This window comes from Rhinoraja longicauda, chromosome 8 (assembly GCF_053455715.1).
Source record: "Rhinoraja longicauda isolate Sanriku21f chromosome 8, sRhiLon1.1, whole genome shotgun sequence".
NCBI lineage: Eukaryota > Metazoa > Chordata > Chondrichthyes > Rajiformes > Arhynchobatidae > Rhinoraja > Rhinoraja longicauda.
The window spans coordinates 48129589-48155341 of NC_135960.1; the positions used below are offsets into that span (position 1 = coordinate 48129589).

General features: G+C 43.9%; 1 protein-coding gene across 1 annotated transcript in view; it reads right to left on the minus strand.

The window, feature by feature from the left end:
- The window catches only part of galnt13 (polypeptide N-acetylgalactosaminyltransferase 13), a 177450-nt gene that overhangs the window by 97607 nt on the left and 54090 nt on the right, over positions 1-25753 (minus strand). Inside the window, exon 3 of the mRNA XM_078403868.1 lies at positions 5582-5750. Within this exon, the coding sequence (XP_078259994.1) occupies positions 5582-5750 (169 nt within the window). The remainder of the gene's footprint in view (positions 1-5581; positions 5751-25753) is intronic.

Here is a 25753-nt window from a genome sequence, read left to right on the forward strand (position 1 = left end):
ACCCTGTCTACACCAGTCCCTGCGTTTGGCCCATATCCCTCTAACCCCATAACACCACTGAAGTTCATCATTAACCTCCACAAATAACTTGGCTCAGTGTTGTTGTTCAAAGTGATCTCGATGTGGTTCTACAGAAATCACGTGAGGCCAACTTGCTGCAGCAAACAATTAAGCATGCAAATTATGTGTTTACTTCGATTATGACCGTTTGCAGACTGAAATATCATCTGGTCACCACATTTCTGACATGCAAGCATCACCACTCCAACACCTAAATATCTCTACTAATCAACACCCTGAGCTCCAAGATCTCTTCATTCCACAACCTAACCATATCATACCATTTAGTTTGTGTTCCCTTCCCTTCTTGCATTTCCCCAAATGTGCAACTTCAGATTTCTCATAGAGCCATACTGCTGGAACAGACCCTTCGGCCCAAGTGGTCCATGCCGACCAAGATGCCCAGGAATGAGTAGGTTAACCTATGATGAGCATTTGCCGGCACTGGGCCTGTACTCGCTGGAGTTTAGAATACCACAGTTTACAAGAATGAGGGGGGACCTCATTGAAACATACATAATAATGAAAGGCTTGGATAGAGTGGATGTGGAGAGGATATTTGCCCTAGTGGGAGAGTCTAGGACTGGAGGTCATCGCCTCAGAATCAAAGAACGTTCTTTTAGGAAGGAGATGGCAAGAAATGTATTTAGTCAGAGGGTGGTAAATCTGTGGAATTCTTTGCCACAGAAGGCTGTGGAGGCCGCCAGTGGATATTTTTAAGGCAGAGCGAGATAGATTCCTGATTAGTACAGGTGTCAGAGGTTATGGGGAGAAGGCAGGAGAATGGGGTTAGGAGGGAGAGATAGATCTGCCATGATTGAATGGCGGAGTAGACTTGATAGGCTGAATAGCTTAATTCTGCTCCTATCACTTATGACCTTATGATCTAAGCTAGTCCCACCTTCCCACATTTAGCCCATATCCCTCTAAACCTTTCCTCTCCATGTACCTATCCAAATATCTTTTAAACGCTGTTATAGTACCTGCCTCATCTACTTTTTCTGACAGCTCGTTCCATATACCTACCACCCTCAGTAAAAATGTTGCCCCTCACGTCCCTATTAAATCTTGCCCCTCTCATCTCAAACCTATGTCCATGTTCTGGTTCCTGATTCCCGTCTCTGCGTAAAAGACCCAGTGTATTCACTCGATCTATTCCCCTCATAATCTTGTACACCTCCATAGGATCACCCTCAGCCTCCTGTGCTGATCGATGGGTGGTCTGGGTTTATTTCAAATAAGCTTAATTTCCCATCTTTCTGCCTAACTGACTCGAGCAGTGGTCCAAGGCCCTCTTCCTTAAAGCCTATGTTTGTGTCAACTGTACTTTAAAATAAAAACCATGTCCCTTACATTTAAGGACACAAGGTGTTGTAGTAACTCAGTGAGTCAGGCAGCATCTCTGGAGATTGTGGATAAGCAACATTTCCTGTCAGGTCCCTTCTTCAGACTGAAAAAGGTCCCCGACCTGAAATGTCACCTGTCCATGTTATGTGTTTGAATCTGTCTTTAATAACAAGTCAAGGGACTGAGCACAGAGCCCTGTGATACTTCATGGCAATAGCTTTCCTCACACACATCTACCCTTTGCTTCTCTTGCTCATTGAGCCAGAGTTAGATTAAATTTACTGCTTTCCCTTGAACCCCGTGGGACATTACTCTTTTAAAACCAGCCTTCCAAGTGAAACTGCCAGACTGGCAAAATTTCATAAGGACAACATTAAATTTGCTGCTTACATTGATCCTCCTTGTTGCATCTTTAAAAAAATCCAATCACGTTACTCAGGCACAACCATTCCTTTAACAATCCTTCCTCACCCTCCTCGATTAATCCGTGCCTTTCTAAATATAGGTTTCTACTGCATTCCTACAATTTGTCCTCAACTGCGTTTAAACTAACTGGCTTGTAATTATTTGCTTTATTCACTTCTCACATTTTAAAAGAAAATGTCCTGCCTTCCAATTCTTCGGTAGCATCTCTTGAAGCTCGGGAGGTTGCAAACCCGGGGGCAGATCTTCAAACTTTCTCCATTGATAGACACAAAATGCTGGAGTAACTCAGGTGGTCAGGCAGCATCACCGGAGATGTGGGTCGTCACCCTTCTGCAGGGTCTTCACAAAGGGAGAATTTTCTCCCTTGCCTCCTTTAACAGCCTGAGATGTGTTTTTCCCGATCTGCTTCATAGTACATTTATCTTATCCAATATTTCACACTAATTTAGCAAATTAAATCACTATCATTCCATTCATTTCTGAAGACACAAGACAATAACTGCAATGCTTAGCTCTAACATTATGTTCTGCACTCTGGTTATTTTCTTTATTGATATATTCATGTCTAGCTGCATTTTCCCAGATAACACTCAAAACAATGTTTTCTCACTGTACCTCGATACACCGGATAATAATGAACCTGTACGTTTATAAAGGGATTTGTACGGAATTCTCATTCACTTTGGAAAGGATGCAGAGGAAGAGGAAGAGAGGCCTGATAGAAGTATATACAATAATGAGAAACACAGATAGGGTAGACAGTCGGAAGCTTTTTCAGAATAAGGCATTTGCCATCTTTTCCTGGTCTTGTGCTTCATGCAAATAGTTTAGTTTAGAGATACAGCATGGAAACAAGCCCTTAGCCCACCGAGTCCATATCAACCATTGATCATCCTTACACTTGTTCTATCCTACACACTTGGAACAATTTTTACAGAAGCCAATCAATCTACAAACCCACACGTCTTTGGGATGTAGGAGGAAACCAGAGCACTCAGAGAAAACCAATGTGGTCGCAGGGAGAACCTACAAACTCCGCACAGGCAGCACCCATAGTTGGGAGTAAACCCAGGTCTCTCGCACTGTGAGTAGTTTGCTTTTACATGCTCCTTGAAATGGCATTTCAATGCAAGGCACAAAAGTTCAAGGGTTATTGGGAATGGACAATAAATATTAGCCTCTCTATCTTGAAGGCAAGATGCTGAAAAATAAAACCATAAAGTATCCCAGGGTTCCCATGGCATGCATCAGGCTTGAGGCATCTGGCAATGCCTCTATTAGATTCATTAGACATCAGAACTGCACCTCTTCAACTCAATGCACCAAAATCACAGCTGTTGCACTGTCTGGAAGAATGGACTCCATAAAATACTGCGTGCATGTGCCAAGCCCTTCCATATTTGTAATAACTAAACTCCAAAGACTCAAGTCAATCCCTGCAGACTGTAATTCCCCATAACCATTGATTAGTAAGGTGTCAGGGATTATGGGGAGAAGACAGGAGAATGGAGTTGAGGGAAAGAGTGATCAGCCATGATTAAATGACGGAGTAGATTTGATGGGCCGAATGGCCTAATTCTGCTCCTAGAGCTTATAAATAATTAAATAGTTCTGCAAGCATGGAACTTTATCACCGAGTAACAAACCAAAAGATACTACGTTAATTGCTGAATGTTAATTGTAAATTGAACCAAATTATAATGAAAGAAATCAATTCTAAATCCCCTAAAGTTTGAAAACTTACCAAATCCCATTTCAAATTCATTAGAAACAGCGCTCTATGGAAATTGGCTCTGTGCAACATTTACTGATCTAATGTTTGTAATCATCCTAAATATACTCTGGAGTTGAAAATCTTTAGAAATTATGCATTAAAAATTAGGATCCGTTGACTACAGATATGCACTACCATATACAAGAATTCTAGCGTATTAATGGTTATCTAATTGAAACTGTGTCTTGTTGGCAGTAGCCCTCAGTAATCCTGGGGGAATAAGAATTGGGATGTTGGTGGTTGAGGGAAATGATGATGGATAATCACCAGCCAGAACAAGCCTCTGAACCTTTCTTATCCATGTACCTGTCCAAGTGTTTAGTGTACTTTAGTGATGCAGCATGGAAACAGGCCCTTTGGCCTACTGAGTCCATGCCAACCAGCGATCACCCGTACACTAGTTCTAACCTACACACAAGGGACAATTTACCAAAGACAGTTAACCTACGAACCTGCACGTCTTTGGTATGTGGGAGGAAACCAGAGCACCTGGAAATAAATCCACGCGGTCACAGGGAGAACACACAAACTTTTGTGTTAATTCATTCTCAGGATATGGGGACAATGACAAGACCAGGATTTATTACACACACACATCGGTTGCCCTTGAAGTTCAATGGTTCAAGGATTCTTTTTATCATCACATGTACCAAGGTACAGCAAAATTATTTTTTGCATAGAGATCAGCAAGATTATTGCCGTACATTATCTCTGATTAAATACAGAATTTAAAGAAACAGCCCGCTGAGTCCAAGGGCAAGAGTCGCCAGGTTTTGGCGCCATTTCAAACTCGCAGCTGCAGATGGCCATCAAGGCCTGGTACAGCCGTTGCCTCTGTCTGGGTCATCCAGCGAACAGTCTTCCCTCTCCTCGCATGGCCACCTTCTGCCTTTGTGCTCAGGGGGTGCCTCGTGCTGCTGTCCTTGAGGACACAGAGGGTAAGACCCCTCCGGTTTCCCATACCAGCCCGTTATCCAGCATCCGTCGCTGACTTCCTGCACCTTCTGGTTCCCGGTCTTCAGGGCTCGCAGGAGATGAGCTTCGGACAAGCTTCCAATGAGGCTCCCACTCCAACTCAGTTCTACAGCGGGTGAGCCGGGCCTGTTGCCAAGGAATGGCCGTGGCCCACCAAGTCCACGCCAATCATTGATAACTAGTTCACACTAGTTCAATGTTATCCTACTTTCTTATCCACTGCCTATACCCTAGCAGCAATTTAATCAACAAACCCACATATCTTTGGGATGTGGGAGGAATCTTTTAAGAGCTTCAGACAAAAGCGTGGAAACAGGCCCTTGGGCCCACCGAGTCCGTGCCGACCAGCAGTCACCTGTACACAGTTCTATCCTACACATGAGGGACAATTTACAGAAGAACTTATAAACCTGTACATCGTCAGGATGTGAGAGGAAACCGGAGTATCCGGAGAAAACCCGCTTGGTCACAGGAAGAACGTACAAACTCCATACGCAGACAGCACTCATAGTCAGGATGGAACCTGGGTCTGTAAGACAGTAACTCTACCTGCTGCACCACTGTGCCACCCTCTTACTTTTAATTCACAGAATATTCTTATGTGGAGAATTCTAACAGTTTTAACTTCAGTGTGAATGTATATTTCATAATAATGTCAATTGGTAGATTAAACTCAATTATATGGCCTGACTACATGATGATTATTTACCAATCAAAGAGGACGAACACAAAATAATCTACCCATGTGAAACAGCAGATGTTAATGTCTGAGTTTAAAGGGATTATTTATTAATCTGATGCTCACAAATTAATTGACTCTGCACATAACTTTAAATCAAAGAGCACTTCTGCCATGGAAGCTGATTTTGATACAAGTATTAAAAGCTTCCATTAAAAGAGAGTACAAGCTGCGAGAGAAATTACTGTGAGATTTATGTCATTGTCTGTAGACCAGTTTATAATAGGAAGCCAATGCAATGGAAAGCAAATTCTACTTACCCCTCCAATCTCACATCTGGAAGAGTTCTATTCAGGGCAATCAAATCACTCGCCAAGAGATTAAACTGGTTGATTTTGAACAATTCCCTCATTTTCTCCTGATCTTCTTTGGGAATAAGGACAGCCTTTCCCATCTCCCCTGGACCTTCGTGTGTTCTGGATATGACAGCTGGAAGACAGAAACAATGTCAGATAATGAAATAAAGAAAAGGTAATATAATTGCAACAAATATGGTATGTATAATAGAATACACGCACACACCCACACACTCCTATTCTACCAAATCCAAAAATATACCGTAACCAAATCCCTTCATACGTTATTCCATATTTTTCACATCAAACAATATATATATCATGTCAATTGCAATCCGTAATTCATGAATACAAACTCAGTGTTCAGATGTCAGAGGGTCACGGAGTCAGAGAAGCACAGAGTCATAAATTCATAGGTTACAGAAGCATTCAGCCCATCAAGTCTACCCCACCATGCAATCATGGCTGATCTATCTTTCCCTCTCAACCCCATTCTCCTGCCTTCTCCCCATACCCCTGACACCCTGACTAATAAGGAATCTGTCAATCTCTGCCTTAAAAATATCTATTCACTATTGACCACAGCCATCTGTGGCAATGAATTCCACAGATTCACCATCCTCTGACTAAATAAATTCCTCCTCATCAGCTTTCTAAAGGTATGTCCTTTTATTCTGTGGCTATGGCCTCTGGTTCTAGACTCTCCCACTAGTGGAAACATTCTCTCCACATCCACTCCATCCAGGCCTTTCACTGTTCGGTCAGTATCATTAAGGTCCCCCCTCATCCTTCTAAGTCAATCATTCCTGCACATTAAGTCAGAGCCACAGAACATGGAAACAGGCCTTTCAGCCCAACTTATCCACGCCAACCAAGATGTCCCATCTACATCAGACCCAACTGCCCACATTTGCTCCACATCCCTCTAAACCTTTCCTATCCATGTACCTGTCCAAATGGCTTTAAATGTTGTTACAGAACTATTTATTCTGACAGCGCTGCTTGCTTGATTTGCAAGACTAATGCATGAGGACACCCTTAATTAGACATTCTTTGGAAATAGATGCCCTGGCAGTTAAGCACCAGAGGGAAGAATGGAGTTGGGGGGAAAAAAAATTAACTGCAGTTACTAAAAATCTGAAATAAAAACGGAAAGTTTTGAGGGAAAACTGAACAAGTCGGGCAGCATCTGTGCAAAGGAAAACAATTGACATTTCAGAACCTTGATCCTTGATCGAGAAAACCAATAGATTGAAAAGTAGAAGACTGTCCACTGTTCTGATAAAGGGTTCCAAGAGCTGAAACGTCAAATGTTTCTCTTTCCACTGAAACGGTTTGACCTGCTGAGGTTTTCTGGCTAATATTAAGTTAGAAGTTGCTGATGCAACTCTTCAGATGTATTGGGGGAATAGTCAGTATACATGATTCCTGCATATAACATAACATAACATAACATAACAACACTTTATTGTCATTCGGCACAACACCGAACGAAATTTCAGCAGTCACAAAACACAGCAAAAAGAAAAAAACACAGGACACCCGACCCCAACACAAACATCCATCACAGTGACTCCAAACACCCCCTCACTGTGATGGAGGCAACAAAACTTCCCCTCTCTTCCCGCAGCCGAGCCGCACCGGGCACTGAAACGTCCCGCAGCCGAGCCGCACCGGGCACTGAAACGTCCCGCGGCCGAGCCGCACCGGGCGATGTTAAGTCCAGCGGCCGAGCCGCACCGGGCACTGAAACGTCCCGCGGCCGAGCCGCGCTGGCGATGTTAAGTCCAGCGGCCAAGCCGCGCCGGGCACTGAAACGTCCCGCGGCCGCACCGGGCGATATTAAGTCCAGCGGCCGAGCCGCACCGGGCACTGAAACGTCCCGCGGCCGAGCCGCGCCGGCGATGTTAAGTCCCGCAGCCGAGCCGCGCCGGGCGATGGAAGGCCCCGCGGGCGAGCTGCGCCCCGGGGAAGAGACCTAATAAAAGAAAGGTTTCCCCCGCCCCACCCCCCCACACCACCCCCCCACACCCCCACCACACATACACAGCCAAAAACAGAAACAAAAACCATCCCAACACCGACACAAACAAAAAAAAAAGAAAAAAAGACAACAGACTGCCAGAGAGCCGCAGCCGTTAGGCGCAGCCAACTCCTCCCAGTATTCTTTGATAATTCAGGAGAGAATGGCCAGAACAAACTTTCTTATGAGAGTTCAGCTGTGTAGGCCAAGTCATTGGGTATTTTTATAGCAGAGATTGGTAGGTTCTTGATTAGTAAGGGCGACAAAGGTTACGGGGAGAAGGCAGGAGAATGGGGTTGAGAGGAAAAAATAGATCAGCTGTGATCTTGATGGGCTGAATAGCCTAATTCCGCTACTATGTCTTATGATCTGTGATCTTAAATTATAGTTTTAGTACTGGATTAGGTGGAAGCTGTTAGGCATCAGATGCAGCAACTCAGTATAATTCCATAATTTCCACAATCTCTTATTATTCCAGTCTTGTGATGATGGATGTCAAACGATTTAGTCCTTATGTATAATGAGGGTAACAGCACATGCACACTCATTACTTACAGGATTATTTTCACTGTCAAGTATAGTAGGGGTTAGGGGAGATTCAAAAGAGTATATGGAAATGTAAAAATGGTCAAGAAATTTGAAATGCCTTGTTGCTTATAAACATACAGAGCATGAGAAAGATATGTTTAAATGCATCCTATCGCTTACCATGTTTAAATCAAGGGCAGAACTTAGTTACTATTGTGCTACCGACACTTTAAAATTATTTGGAACTGGAATATAATTTGGTGACACATTCAACATATTCATTTGCTTAAGATAGACACACAATGCTAGAGTAACTCAGCAGGTCAGGCAGCATCTCTGGTGAAAAGATAATAGGTGGCATTTCAGGTTGGAACCTACTGTTTTTCTCCAGAGATGCTGCCTGACCTGCTGAGTTACTCCAGCATTTTGTGTCTGTCTTCTGTATAAACCAGCATCTGCAGATCATTCCTACACATATTCATTTGCTTACCCCTTATAGAGTCATGCAGCACATTAACAGGCCCTTCGGCCTAACTCGTCTGTGCTGATCACGATATCCCATCTAAGCTAGTCCCATTTAGTTTTAGTTTGTGAGATACGGCGTGGAAACAGGCCCTTTAGCCAACCGAGTCAGCGCCAACCACGATCAACCGTACACTAGTTCTATCCAACACACTTGGACAATTTATAATTGTTATCAAAGCCAATTAACCTATAAAGCTGCATGTCTTTGGGGTGTGGGAGGTAATCAGACCACCCAGAGAAAACGCACGTGGTCAGAGAGAACGAACAAACTTCATATAGATGGCACCCATAGTCAGGATCGAACAGGATCCCTCTCAACCTTTCCTATCTATGTACCTGTCCAAATGTCCTTTAAATGTTGTTATAGTACCTGCCTCAACTACCTCCTCTGGCAGCTCGTTCCATATACCCACTACTGTCTGAGTTAAAAAGTTGCCTCTCAGGTTCGTATTAAATCTTGCCCTCTTACCTTAAACATTTATCCTCTTGTTTTTGAGAACATTTGGACAGGTATGCAGATAAGAACGGTTTAGAGGGATATGGGGAAACGCAGACAGGTAGGGCTAGTGTAGATGGGGCACCTTGGTCAGAATGGGCAAGTTGGGCTGAAGGTCCAGTTTCCACGCTGTATGAATCTATCTGCTATATTTTGCTTTACACAGATGGTAAATTTGAGTGAAAACACATGGTTAGTCTCTGAATATAGTAATGGATGATTATAATGTGCTTTTTATACAATTAGAAAGTCACATTTGAAGTGATGATTGAAAGTTACAGCATGGAAACAGGCCCTTCACCCACCATGTCCATGCCGACCACTTTTGCATGCACTCCCTGCACACTCTGGGCAATTTACAGAGGGCCAATTAGCCAACAAACCCACACGTCATTGCGATATGGGAGGAAACCGGCGCATCCAGAAGAAATGCTTGCTAGATTAGTACGGGTGTCAGAGGCTATGGGGAGAAGGCAGAGGAATGGGATGAGGAGGGAGAGATAGATCAGCCATGAGTGAATGGTGGAGTAGACTTGATGGGCCAAATGGCCTAATTCTGCTCCTATCACTTATAACCTTATGACCCGAGGTTGAGATCAAACACGGGTCTCTGGCACTGAGTCAAAGGTTTTACCAGCTGTTGATTCCTTTAAATACATCGATCCTATAAATATCCATCAAAGGGTCTTATCCATTGAGCACTATAGACACACTGTTCACTTTATCTAAATCAAATACAGTGCAGTCAGAGAGCATTTAACAAGCAAACTGATGCAATGCACCATAAAGTGCAAAGTGAATATATTGCATTACCCTGCCCCAAGCCATTGAACAGTACCAGAAATTCAATGAATATCAATACGAGCTTTTAATTAAAGTAAATCCTTTCGCTTTGCATTCCCTACAACAGGAGAGGCATCAGCAGGAATAGAAAGTGGTTTCCATTCCAACTACAGGTCCACCACTGATTTTCTGTCAACTGGTGGTCCGGCACCTCCTTTAATCCGGACAAAATCACGAGAGTGCACTTGAAATCCCCTCCGGAGGTCCCCCTGAAAACTTGGCGCCTAGACTGGGCGAGGCAGCCGATCTTGACCTCATCGGGACAATGCTAGTGTTGTATAGTGTTCAAGAGCCTGATGGTTGTTGGGAAGAAGCTATTCTTAACGCTGGTGGTCAGAGTTTTTAAGCTCCTGTACCTTCTTCCCAATGGTAGACGCAAAATAAGGCATGGGCGGTGTGCTTCTGATGATATTGGTCACCTTTTTGAGGCAGTGCCTCCCACAGATCTCTTTGATAGTGGGGAGGTCTGCACCTGTGATGGACCAGGCTGTGTCTACCACTCTCCCAACCACTCTGCCAAACATAACCATGCCTTCAACCATTAGCGCCATAATCTTGTGTTCTCCATTCTTCAGCCTCTCTATACTCACTCCTTTCCTCAGCTCTTTAGAACCTAATGATCAAGCTTCTGTTCATCAGTCCCAACATATCCCTGAATGGCTCCGAAATGCCATAACAGATATACACAAAAGTACTGGATTAACTCAGCGGGTCAGGCAACATCTCTGGAGAGAAAGGATGAGTGACGTTTCGGGTTGGGACCAGAAACGTTCAGTCTGAAGACGAGTCCCGACCCGTAACGTCAACCATCCTTTTTCTCCAGAGATGCTGCCTGACCCGCTGAGTTAATCCAGTACTTTGTGTCTATCTTTGGTTTAAACTAGCATCTGCAGTTCTTTGCTTCCACTAAGATAACCACAATAATATTTTAATTAAATTATGCTGCTATAACATAAACAGATTACACCAAAACACTGTAGCAATCTCCCAACACAAACCATCACCATAGTGATACCATCCAAAACACATTGTTCATATCTTACCCAATTTGTCTCATTTAAATTGAGGTTTAACCAATTATTTCACTGTGATTCATTGTACTCTCCATATTAAGCTGTTAAGCTCTTCAATAAAAAGCAAATTGATGTTCTTGAGTATACAAATTATAATTAAAATGAATTAAAGGGATTAAATTGATTTAAATGCAAGAAAAGGTACCAGGTTATGATTCTATTTTACTAATGCATTTTACTATTTTACCAACAGAGGGCAGCGATGGTGCAGCACGATGGTGCAGCACGATGGTGCAGCACGATGGTGCAGCACGATGGTGCAGCACGATGGTGCAGCACGATGGTGCAGCACGATGGTGCAGCACGATGGTGCAGCACGATGGTGCAGCACGATGGTGCAGCACGATGGTGCAGCACGATGGTGCAGCACGATGGTGCAGCACGATGGTGCAGCACGATGGTGCAGCACGATGGTGCAGCACGATGGTGCAGCACGATGGTGCAGCACGATGGTGCAGCACGATGGTGCAGCACGATGGTGCAGCACGATGGTGCAGCACGATGGTGCAGCACGATGGTGCAGCACGATGGTGCAGCACGATGGTGCAGCACGATGGTGCAGCACGATGGTGCAGCACGATGGTGCAGCACGATGGTGCAGCACGATGGTGCAGCACGATGGTGCAGCACGATGGTGCAGCACGATGGTGCAGCACGATGGTGCAGCACGATGGTGCAGCACGATGGTGCAGCACGATGGTGCAGCACGATGGTGCAGCACGATGGTGCAGCACGATGGTGCAGCACGATGGTGCAGCACGATGGTGCAGCGGTAGAGTTGCTGCCTTACAGTGCCAGAGGCCCGGGTTCGATCCTGACTATGGGGTCTGACGGGGAGATTGGACGTTCTTCCCGTGGTCTGCATGGGTTTTCTCCGAGTGTTCTGGTTTCCTCCCACACTCCAAAGACATACAGGTTTTGTAGGTTAATTGGCTTGGTAACATTGTAAATTGTCTCTTGTGTGTGTAGGACAGTGTTCGTGCATGGGGACACAGAGTGTTCTGGTTTCCTCCCACACTCCAAAGACATACAGGTTTGCAGGTTAATTGGCTTGGTAACATTGTAAGTTGTCTCTTGTGTGTAGGACAGTGTTCGTGCATGGGGATCACTGGTCGATGCAGATGGAGTGAGCCAAAGGGTCTGTTTCTGCGCTCCATCTCTAACTAAACTAAAATTACTCCTGTGATTTCAGCGTACATTATACAAAGTTGCCCAGGGTGACATGGGCTAAATAGTGACATGTTAACAGCAAATGAAGCAACCAAGGTGCATTGTGCTTGTGTTACCACATCACCCGCTCAGTGTAGTCAAGTAAGAAAAAGCTTGTGCACATCAGTAGCACAAATGAACACGACTTATTGCCATGGCATTGGTGAGAGAAAGTGATAACCTCGCTCCGAGAGGATGAGGAAAAAGGGTGGAACTGCAGTGGAGTGGTAGAGCTGCTGCCTCACAGCGCCGGAGACCCGGGATCGTTCCTGATCGGGTGCTGTCTGTGCGGAGTTTGTATGTTCTCCCTGTGACCCTGTGGGTTTTCTCTGGGTGCTCTGGTTTCCTCCCACATTCCAAAGACATGCGGGTTTGTAGGTTAATTGGCTTCTGTAAAATGTCCCTAGTGTATAGGATGAGAAAGTGGGATAGCATTGAAGGGCCTGTTTTCACTCTGTATCTCTAAACTCTGAAAATCTTATACTGTTTATTCTGCAAACAAAATGAGCATTGGTGCAAAATTATATCGAGACTTTCATTGTCTCGAGGTCTCAAATCATTAGGAGTCATAGAGTTATACAGCAAGGAAACAGGCCTTTTGGCCCAACTTGCACCTCGGGCAAGTGTACCAACTTGGCCCCACTTGCACTAGTCCCACTTAGTGCGTTTGGCCCACATCCTTTTAAACCTATCCAATCCAATGTACCTGTCCAAACTTCTTTTAAATGTTGTGCCAATAGTACATGGCACAACTACCTCCCCTTGCAGCTTGTTCCATATACCCACCACACTTGGAATAAAAATGTTTTCCCTCAGGTTCCTATTAAATCTTTCCTCCCTCACCTTAAACCTGTGTCCTCTGGTTCTTGATTCCCCACACTCTGGGTAAAGGACTCAGCATTTACCTGATATATTCCCTCCATGATTTTATACACCTCTGTAGAATCACCCCTCATCCTCCTGCACCCCAAGGAATAAAGCCCTATCCTGCCCAACTTCTCCCTCCTCGAGACCTGCCAGCATCCTTGTAAATCTCTGCACCCCTTCCAGCTTCCTTTGAAGTTGATTAATTTTTGACCTGATGTTCAGACCCTGTAAAAAAAACCTATACACTCCCCAAGTGTAATTACAGAAAAATACTGTAAATGCTGGTATATCTGAAATAAAAACACAGGTGGAGGTGCTCATATAAGGCGATGTCTGTGAAAAGGGAATCAGAGTTCGTCTTTCAGGTCAAGGCTGGAGTTGCATAGATTTCATTCCCTCATAGAGTCATACAGCATGAAAACAGGCCCTAAGGCCTAACTTACCCACACCGCCCAACATGCCCCATCTACATTAGTCCCACTTGCCCACGTTTGGCCCATATCTCTCTAAACCCTTCCTATCCATGTACCTGTCCAAATGCCTTTTAAATGTCATTATAGTATCTGCCTCAACATTGCAACTCCTCCAATTTACTTCCTCCAGACACAACATTCTATTAGTCCCCACCACCACCTGTGTCATAGGCAAGTACAGCACTGAAACAGGCCCTTCAGCCCACCTCATCCATGCTGGCCAAGATGCCTCATCTAAAGTAGTCCCATTTGCCCGCAATTGGCCCATATCCCTCTAAACTGCCCCTTTTCTCTGCAATGTTTCTATGGATCTGAAACTTTTAACTCAATTTCTCGTGCCACCAGCTGGGCATTTCAAGTATTTTGGGGTTTTTAACATTATTTTGCACGTTAATCCTTTATTCAAATGTGTTTTCAGGTGAAGGTCAACATGTGATCCAACTGAACTCTCAAGTATTGACTCAGATGAAACATATTTACAAATCATCCACAGACCAATAGACTCTTGTAACGTTAAAACATTTTACACCAACCATTTTATGATCACACAGGATAACAATATAAATTATACATCTGCCAGCTTTGTCTTTCCAGCTACCAAAATAGCACTGAAGGGCAAAAGAACAGCTTAACCATCCAAAGTTTACAAAATGTAACTGTGCTATTTCCTCACAAAATGAATGAATTTTTAATAAGGCATCTCTTTGGAATTTTAAGCACGACATATTTAATATATCTGAATCGATTAATGTCCCAAACATCTTATAGTTCCTGTTAAGGCAGCGCACAGGCATTGCTGGTAGAGCTGCTACCTCACAGCGCCAAAGACCAGGGTTCGATCCTGACATCGGGTGCTGTCTGTGTGGAATTTGCACAATTTGCACACTCTCTCCTTGACCAGTGCTCTGGCCGGTGTCCTCCCATATCCCAAAGATGTGCTGGCTTGTAGATTAATTGGCCCTCTGTAAATTGTCCCTAGTGTGTAGGGGGTTGGTGAGAAAGTTCGATAACATAGAACTAATGTGAACGGGTGATGGATGGTCGGCATGGACTCAGTGGGCCATAGGGCCTGTTTACATGTTGTATTTCTAAACTCTCCAACAGATTGTGGATGCTGGTAACATGAGCAAAAACACATTGCCGGAGGAACTCAGCAAGTTAAGTTGCTGTCATCTGATCGGCTTGGATGATCTCAAGTTACTGAAAATCTTAGTCACCGACTGTGGATTGAGCCCTTTGCCCTTTGCTTTAAATGCATTGAGGTTATTGCCCGAATCTCCAACTTACCACTTAAACAGTAGATTGGTAAGGTCCTCTGCGAGAAAAGTTTGATTATAGACACAAAGTGCTGGAGCAACTCAGCGGGTCGGCAGTATCTCTGGAGAACATGGATAGGTGATGTTTCGGGAATATGAGGTGCTGTTCCTCCAATTTATGTGTGGCATCACTCTGATAGTGGAGGAGGCCCAGGACAGAAAGGTTTGTACGGGAATGGGAAAAGGAGAAAATGTTTGGCTGTGTTCAATTAGTTTGACTATGTTGGCCAACCTTCACAACTACTGAGGTACATGACTGGAGTACAAAAAATGCAATGTTTTGTTCAGATTTCTTTGGTAAAGACCGAAAATAAATTACAACACAGCCTTGAGTCCATTATTGTGGGTTCTATTCAATGCTGCATGAAGGACAACAGGACATGTCAATTCAATGGTTAAACTGGCAGACAGACAATCCAAAAGGCATTGACTAAAAAATATAAAAGAAGAAACTCAAACCCCCACCGTGGCGGCTGAAGAATTTACTTTCAGTCAAAGGAAGATTTTTAAATTACAGTTTCAGCAATGCAAGGATTAGATTGTTGTCACAAGATGATTTGGAAGGTTCAAACATCAAAAGAAGGTTCAAGGATTTATCCCAGCCACAGTCACCTCTCTACCATAAAAGTTCGAAGCATCAGTATGAGCCAATGACTGCACAAAGTTCAATTGCAATTGCACAAAGTGCCGGAGTGACTCTGCAGGTCAGGCAGCATCTGTGGAGGGAAACGCACCGGCGACCTTTTGGGTCGGAACCATTCCTCAGACTGATTTGAGTGTTCCTCCAGAACCTACTGCTTTGGTCAAGATTCCAGCATCTGCACTTTCTCATGTCTTTGATCCCAAATTTATTTCCTGAGAACATGAAATTCCCATACCTGCATCCAATGCCAAGACAACATTCAGGCAAGGACAACACCACAGATTTATTTTAATCCAACTTTCTTCAGTCTGAAATAGTGTTCCGACCCAAAGCATCACACATTCCTTTTTTTCCAGAGATGCTGCCTGATCTGCTGAGTTCCTCCCCTCACTTTGCCCCAACCCATTAAATTCAAGACTGGATAGTTCAAGCCATATATTCAAAACCAACACAAGTTTCAATGCCTCAAAGTGCTGGTGTAACTGAGCAAGTCAGGCACCATCTCTGGGAAAAAAAGGATCCAGAGTTGCAATCCTTCTTCAGCCCATCCATGTTCTCCAGAGATCAGCCTGAAGAAGTCTCCCAGCCCAAAATGTAGCCTATCCATTCTCTCCACACATGCTGCCTGACCCGCTGAGATACTTCAGCGCTTTGTGTCTTTTTTTTGTTAACCAGCATCTGCAGTTCCGTGTCTCTCCCTTAGGTTTTAATGCATCCATTTTAGTGTTAATAAATGCAGAGCTTATATTGAATACCTGGGTCAACACGCGCGTTCTGGACCGGTTCTCAAAGGTTATAGGAGCAGAATTAAGCTATCTGGCCCATCAAATCTACTCTGCCATTCTCTTGCCTTCTTCCCATAACCCCTGACGCCCTTACAAATCAAGAATCTGTCAATCTCCACCTTGAAATATCCATTGATTTGGCCTCTGCAGCCGTCTGTGGCAATGAATTCCACAGATTCACTACCTTCAGACTAAAGAAATTTGTCCTCATCTCCTTTCTCAGGGTACGTCCTTTTATTCTGAGGCGGTGCTCCCTTGCCGTAGACTCTCCCACTGTCAGGCAGCATCACTGCAGTAGATGGCCATGGGTGACTTTTGGGTTGGGATCTTTCTTCAGACGATCCATGTTCTCCAGGGAAATCAGTCTTAAGAAGGGTCCCGAGCTGAAATGTAGTCTGTCCTTTCCCTCCACACATGCCGCCTGACCCATTGGGATACTTCAGCACTTTACGTCTTTTTTTTGTTAACCAGCATCTGCAGTTCTGTGCCTCTCCCTTAGGTTTCAATGCATCCATTTTAGTGTTAATAAATGCAGAGCTTATATTGAATACCTGGATCAACACACGCATTCTGGACATGCATTCTGGACCGGTTCCCAAAGGATTAAAATATTATGTGAATTTTAGAACTTGAAGCAAAAGAGTTACTCGCTAATGAATTATGCATTTATTCCACCCACGAACCAAACCACTTTCATAATCAGGTGTAAATTTTTAACGGCTTTTTGCTAATTCACGCATGAAATCACGACAGACAATCCTAAGTGCATTTTCATGCTGTTACATAATGTATAGTTGTCAGTTTGGTTGTGGTTTTGCCGTACATTTACGTTGAAAATAATCATCCATGCAATTAATATCATTTTGTCTGATTATGGAAAATTACTCAGCTATGAAGTGAACAGCAAATGTCACTTACATGGATGATTTGAATTTGGATTTAATTTAACCATCTTTGTTCAGTGAGAGTTGCAAATTAATTCAATTCAGAGTTTACTCAAAGCACTTGAAAAACATTTAAAATTACAGCATAGAAACATAGAAAATAGGTGCAGGAGGAGGCCATTTGGCCATTTGAGCCATTCATTGTGATCATGGCTGATCATCCCCAATCAGTAACCTGTCCCTGCCTTCTCCCCATATCCCTTGAGTCCACTAGCCCCTAGAGCTCTATCTAACTCTCTTTTAAATTCATCCAGTGAATTGGCCTCCACTGCCTTCTGTGGCAGATAATTCCACAAATTCACAAATCTTTGGGAGAAAAAGTTTCTTCTCACCTCAGTTTTAAATGGCCTCACCTTTATTCTTAGACTGTGGCCCCTGGTTCTGGACTCCCCCAACACTGGGAACATTTTTGATGCAGTCTGCATAATAAGACTGTATTTAGCTTGTCCAGTCCTTTTATAATTTTATACGTCTCTATAAGATCCCTCCCATCCTTCTAAACTCCAGTGAATACAAGCCCAGTCTTTCCAATCTTTCCTCATTTGACCTGAAGGACCTGTTTCCACACTGTATTTCTAGACCAGCACTTTCTGTCCTTTAGAGATGTATTCAGTCTGAAGACGGGTTTCGACCCAAAACGACACCTATGCATTTTCGCAAGAGATGCTGCCTGACCCGCTGAGTTACTCCGACAATTTTGTGTCTATCTTTGGTATTACCAGCCCCTGCAGTTCCTTCCTACACAAGTAATAGGTGGATACTGGTGAGGGGGATGGACAAAGGTTAGAGATGGGAAGAAGACTATGTCTGAGCGATAGGGAGAGGTTGAGCAGGCTAGGACTCTACTCCCTGGATGAGGGATGAGAGGTGTATAAAATCATGGGAGGAATAGATCTGGGTAGATGCACAGAGTCTCGCCCAGAGTAGGAGAGTCAATGAGCATAGGTTTAAGGTGAAGGGGAAAGATTTTATAGGAATCTAAGCAGTAACCTTTTCCCACAAAGGGTGGTGGGTATATGGAACGAGCTGCCGGAGGAGTTAGTTGAGGCAGGGATTATCGCAACTTTTAAGGGCCTGTCCCACTTCCACGATTTTTAAGGCGACTGTCAAAGTCGTAGCAGATCGCTGAAAAACACTCGATTTTTTTAACCCTACGACAATGTCTACGACTCCCCCTACGACAATGCCTACGACAACCTACCACCTAGGCGACGGTAAGCTACCGACAACCGGCGACCCAGCCGTCGCGACCTACGACGTCCATCTACGACAGCGACTACGACAAGCTACGACAACCGAAGTCAACCTACCTCCACCCTCAACAAGCTACGACCCTGTCAGGTCACAACTGATGACAACGGGGGTAGCCATTTCACACAATTGTTGCGCAAGGAATGGGTTTGGGTAGGGTCTCCGATCATTCAGCATCATGACTGCCAGGAAGCAACATATGATGGCATTGCTCTTACATCAAATGCAAGCCCTGCTGCTTGCAGCGGCCCTCATGCTTAATATTCTGCAAGACAGGAGGACAAGAAGAATGGGGAAGAAGAAGCCCAAGAAGAGATCTGTGTGGTTGAAGCCCTTGTCCCTGAAGAGACCCAATGCAGTGCAATGTCAAAATAAATGAAAAGAGTTTGCTTTTCAATGCAGTGCAATGCTTGTGTTTGTGTATGCTTTATTGGTCAAAATAAATGAAATTAAAATATTTGAAAGAGATGCCATGAGAAACTACTCTGAAATACAATAACTTCAAACATCAATCTTTGGTCAAAATGTCCAAAATTTACTTTATTCAAACAAACAAAATTCTTATAAAAGGTGGATCAGCACCGGTGACAACCAAAGTCACCTGGCGACAACCTGATCACAACCTACAACAGCGCCCACGACAGGATACGACAAGTTACGATCATTGGTGTTAAGCTAGCTGACTCTATGACTCTAATACAAAAGGCTGGGAGATAAGGAGAGAAGAGGTGAAACATAAACTTGGAGGACTGCATGCTTATAATGACACAATTTTTGCAGCTCAATTGTTAATATATGCTACCAACCATTGCTCAAACCTTTGATCAATTAATCTGCGTGGCAGATGCAGTATAATGTAGATAAATGGGAGGTTATCCACTTTGACGGCAAAAACAAGGAGGCAGATTATTATCTCAATGGAGTTAGGTTAGGTAAGTGGGAGGTGCAGCGTGACCTGGGTGTCCTTGTACACCAGTCACTGAAAGTTGGCATGCAGGTACAGCAGGCAGTGAAGAAAGCTAATGGCATGTTGGCCTTCATAACAAGAGGATTTCAGTATAGGAGTAAAGAGGTTCTTCTGCAGTTGTATAGGGCCCTGGTAAGACCACATCTGGAGTATTGTGTACAGTTTTGGTCTCCGCATTTGAGGAAGGACATCCTTGTAATTGAGCTAGTGCAGCGTACGTTCACAAGATTGATCCCTGGGATGGCAGGACTGTCATATGAGGAAAAATTGAAAAGACCAGGCTTGTATTCACTGAAATTTAGAAGGATGAGAGGGGATCTTATAGAAACATAAAATTATAAAAGAACTGGACAAGCTAGATGCAGGAAAAATGTTCCCAATGTTGGGCGAGTCCAGAACCAGGGGCCACAGTCTCAGAATAAAGGGGAGGCCATTTAAAATTGAGGTGAGAAAAAACTTTTTCACCCATAGAGTTGTGAATTTGTGGAATTCTCTGCCACAGAAGGCAGTGGAAGCCAAATCACTGGATGGATTTAAGAGAGAGTTAGATAGAGCTCTAGGGGCTAGTGAAATCAAGGGATACGGGGAGAAGGCAGGCACGGGTTATTGATTGGGGACGATCAGCCATGATCACAATAAATGGCAGCGCTGGCTCAAAGTGCCGAATGGCCTCCTCCTGTACCTATTTTCTATGTTTCTACCACACATATAAATCCGCATATATATCTACCTCAATCATGATTTTGTACACCTCGATAAGATCATCCCTCTTCAACCTACACTCCAAGGAATAAAGTCCTGGTCTGCTCAGCCTCTCCCTGTAGCTCAGGCCCTCGAGTCCTGGCAACATCCTCGTAAATCTTCTCTGCACCCTTTCCAGCTTAACAACACTTCCTATAAACAGGGTGACCAAAACTGAACACACTTCACCACATGGTAGTGCTCATTCCAATTTCCATACCAAATTAATCCAGAAAGAAATTTTCATGGAGACACCTGACCATATCGGCAAAGGACACAGCGATCCAGAGAGGATTAAAATCCGGACACATTAGTTTGAAAATCTGAATTCTTTTTTTTCAAAAATAAAGCTGAAAATAATATCTTGGGCAAGTAAGTAAGCTGTCAGATCGGCCTAAAAATGCCTCAATCCAAGAAGCGGTTGATAGAAATTACAGCAGAAAATGCACTGTTTATATCATATTACTGACAACATTTTCACTGGTGCAGTAAAAGACTTTGACTTGGAAGTGGCAGTTAACGGTCACATCTTATGATCACCGTCACAATTGGAAGATAGGCAACTGAACCATCCCATCAACAACCAGAGAGTGGTCCTGAGCTACCATCTACCTCATTGGAGACCCTCAGACTATCTTTAATCAGACTTTACTGAACTTTATCTTGCACTAAACGTTATTCCCTTTATCATGTACCTGTTTAATCGTCTTCATCTATCACTGCCTAATTTAGTCTGCTCCAGTTAAGTCCTTTAAAGGGTCTATTTTTTAATGATATTTTTAAACCAAGTGTCTGCAAAATATTTACTTCCATTATTATTTCCCCTTCAATGCATTACCACTAGAGCACCAATCATAGAAACAGAAAATAGATGCAGGAGGAGGCCATTCGGCCCTTTGAGCCAACACCGCCATTCATTGTGATCATGGCTGATCATCCACAATCAGTAACCTGTGCCCAACTTCTCCCCATATCCCTTGATTTCACTAGCCCCCAGAGCTCTATCTAACTCTCTCTTAAATTCATCCAGTGATTTGGCCCCCACTGCCCTCTGTGACAGAGAAACACAAATTCACAACTCTCTGGGTGAAAAGGTTTCTTCTCACCTCAGTTTTAAATGGCCTTCTCTTTATTCTAAGACTGTGGCCCCTGATTCTGGACTCCCCAACATTGGGAACATTTTTCTTGCATCTAGCTTGTCCAGTCCTTTTATAATTTTATATAAGATCCCCTCTCATCCTTCTAAACTCCTGTGAATACAAGCCTAGTCTTTTCAATTTTTCCTCATATAAAAGTCCCGCCATCCCAGGGATTAATCTCGTGAACATACGCTGCACTGCCTCAATTACAAGGATGTCCTTCCTCAAATTAGGAGACCAAAACTGTACACAATACTCTAGATGTGGTCTTACCAGGGCCCTATACAACTGCAGAAGAACCTCTTTACTCCTATACTGAAATCCTCTTGTTATGAAGGCCAACATGCCATTAGCTTTCTTCACTGCCTGCTGTACCTGCACACCAACTTTCAGTGACTGGTGTACAAGGACACTCAGGTCTCGCTGCACTTCCCCCTTACCTAACCTGACACCATTAAGATAATAATCTGCCTCCTTGTTTTTGCCACCAAAGGATAACCTCACATTTATCTATATTATACTGCATCTGCCATGCATCTGCCCACTCACTCAACCTGTCCAGGTCACCCTGCAACCTCCTAACATCCTCTTCTCAGTTCACACTGCCACCCAGCTTTGTGTCATCTGCAAACTTGCTGGGGTTACTTCTAATTCCTTCATCCACATCATTAATATTTATGGTAAACAGTTGCGGCCCCAACACCGAGCCTTGCAGATTGAGAACATTGCTTTCTTCAGGGATATCTAAAATAAATCCAGGGTAGGCGGTCAGAATCTTTTTTCCCCATGATAGAAACATCAAATACGAGAGGGCATAGGTCTAAGGTCTAAGGTTTGAAACTCCTTCCAAAGTTTAAAGGAGATGTGCAGGGCAAGTTGGTTTTTTGTTACACAAACACAGAGGGTGGTGAGTGCCTGGAACACTGGTGGTGGAGGCAGATATGACAGTGGTATTTAAGAGACGTTTTGATAGGCAGCACCCCCCTTTGATAGTGGGGATGTCAGTACCCGTGATGGACCAGGCAGGGTCCACAATCTTTTGAAATCTCCTTCATTCCTGGGCGTTCGAGTTGCCAAACCAGGCTGTGATGCAACCAGTCAATATGTTCTTTACCGTACATCTGCAGAGGTTTCTAGAGAGTATTCATCGATATAGCAAATCTCCTCAGTCTTCAAAGGAAGTAAAGGCATTGAAGTCATTTAACTTTTTCTAACAGCAGTGTCGAGAAACCTATTACGTTTTCAAACCAGCTATCCTGGGTAGAGTAAAAGGCCTGGATAGAGTGAATGTGGAGAGGATGTTTCCACTAGTGGGAGAGTCTAGGACCAGAGGCCACAGCCTCAGAACAAAAAGACATATCTCTAGAAAGGGGATGAGGAAGAATTTCTTTAGTCAGAGGGTGGTGAATCTGTGGAATACATTGCCACAAATGGCTGTGGAGATCAAGGTGGAGATTGACAGGTTCTTGATTAGTAAAAGTGTCATGGGTTATGGGGAGAAAGCAGGAGAATGGGCTTGAGAGGAAAAGATAGATCATGATTGAATGGTGGAGTAGACTTGATGGGCCGAATGAGACCATCTTATTATCTCCTCTTACTGCCATTTCATTTCAGCCCTTGGGTGACTTTCTGGGGTGCCAATCATGCAATCTTTTCAGGTCTCCACCTCCCCACAGATATTGGAGCCCACATCAATGATACAGAAGATACAAGGAACTGCAGATGCTGGTATCTTGAAAAAACACAAAGTGCTGGAGTAAGCCAGCAGGTCAGGCAGCATCTGGGAAGAGTATTGATAAATGGTGTTTTGCATCGGAACCCTTCTTTACACTCGAAACATCAACTGTCCAGTCCCTCCACAGATGCTACCTGACCCGCTGAGTTCCTCCAGTGCATCCTGTTTTAATCAATGAACCAAGAGGCCAGTCCCTTGCGTTTAAAATGCTCCCAATCTATGCTGCTTCTCCCAAACGTGGCTGGATTAAGAGCTCACCGCCCATTTAAGAAGTCCATGAAAAACATCTGTTAGCATTAGTTATATTCAGAAATGTATATACGAGACTCCAGAATATACTCAGCTAATCAAAGTGGACCCTGCACAGAATCGTGCAGCAATGGCAGTGGGCCTAAACACTGTATGCCCACGAGAGTACATTTCAGTACATTTTGATGAATGAGTGGCACGGCGGTGCAGCAGTAGAATTGCTGCCTGAAAGCACCAGAGACCTGTGACAACGGGGTTTTCTCCGTGTGCTCCGGTTTCCTCACACACTCCAAAGACATACAGGTTTGTAGGTCAGTGACTTTGGTAAATTGTCCCTAGCGTGTAGGATAATGCTAGTGTATGGGTATGGCTGGTCAGCACCGGGGGGGGGGGGGGGGGGGGGGGGGGGGGGGGGGGGGGGGGGGGGGAGGGGCGTTTCCACTGTATCTCTCAACAAGATAATTTTTTTTGTTATAGATTGGATTTTGAAACTTCCTATTTACATTTATCATGCAACCGAACAATCCTACCAGCAACTAGAGAGCAGTCCTGAGCTACTAATTAATTACCTCATTCGAGATCCTTGGATGATCTTTGATTAGACTTTACTGGACCTTATCTTGCACTGAGTGTTATACCCTTTAATCTGTATCTGTACACTGTGAAAGGCTTGATTGTAATCATGTATTGTCTGCCCATTGACTGGTTAGCCTGCAACAAAAGCTTTTCAGTGTACCTTGGTACAGGTGACGAGAAACTAAACTCAAACTCTAACAAGTGCTGAAGCACTGGCAAAATAATTAATGTTTTCAATGGGGTGCGATGGGAGTTATTTAAAAAACTAGAGCATTTATCATGTTTAAAGAATGGTGAGAAGTGAGTGATAGATTCTCTTTATGCTTCAGAGTACATTTTGTATTGCTTTTTATTTCCCTCCGGTCTGACATTTATAACATAACTGGTGAGAAGAAAAATTCTCCTTAGAATTTAAAAGTGGGCATGGCTAATAGTATCCGAAGCTCCAAACGCAATTATCCGAAGAGCGTTATTTAAATTAATCCTATTAATGGCAGTGCCGTCATGAATATACAATTTTGATTTAAATATTACAAAATTACCATAGATAATCGAGAATGGGGCTACCTGTGGGCATTTTAAACTAAATTGAGGGGGACAGGTGCTTGTTGGTTAGTAATCTAAATTTGGAAATTTCAATGTTCATACCACTGGGTTGTAAGCTACCCAAGCGGAATACGAGGTGCTGTTCCTCCAGTTTGTGTGTGGCTTCATTCTGGCAATGGAGGAGGCCCGGGACAGAGAGGTCAGTATGGGAATGGGAAGTGGAGTTAAAATGGTTAGCAACCGGGAGATCCAGCAGACCTTGGCGGACCAAGCGCGTGATCGGCGAAACGGTCAGCTAGTCTACACTTGGTTTTGCTGATGTATAGGAAGCCACATCGAGAGCACCGGATGCAGTAGATGAGGTTGGAGGAGGTGCACGTGAACCTCTGTGTCATCTGGAAGGATTGCAGGGGAGGAGGTATAAGGGCAGGTGTTACATCTCCTGCAGTTGTAGGGGACTGTACCTGGGATGGGGTGGTTTGGGTGAGATAGGACATGAATCAAGGAGTTGCGGAGATAGCAGTCTCTGGGGAAAGTGGGAAGACCTACCGACCCATATTCTCCAAACATGCTGCCTGAATCTCTGAGTTACTCCAGCACTCTGTGTCTTTTTTTGTAAAGAATTGCAGCTGCCATTCTTTGTGTCTACATGTAAAAGTTTCTTTTGCAACATTTTAGGATCACAGAAGTATTATGAATCAAGTGACAAGTCAGCCTTTTGAAACAATATGTTGTTCTATTTTATGGAAAAGATTCATGCAATGCAAAGTTTCTTTTAAGCTGATTGAAAGACACCTGGACAGAGACATGAATAGGAAAGATTTAGGGAGACATGGGCCCAATGCAGATAATGTTTTACACAGCAGGTGGTGGGTGTTTGGAATGAGCTGCCAGAGGAGGTCGTTGAGGCAGGTACTATCGCCAATGTTTAAGAAACATTTAGACAGGTACAAGGATAGGATAGGTTTAGAGGGATATGGGCCAAACGCAGTGTTAGTGTAGATGGAACATGTTGGTCAGTGTGTGCAGGTTGGGCCGATGGGCCTAGTTTAACGCTGTATGATGCTATGACTTTCTAAATGGGACGAGCTTAGATGGGGTATCTTGGTTAGCATGGATAAGTTGGGAATGAATAGCCTGTTTCTCTGCTGTGCAGCTCTATGACTCCATGACTCTGTGTGGAAAGATGCCTAAAGCTTTGTCACTA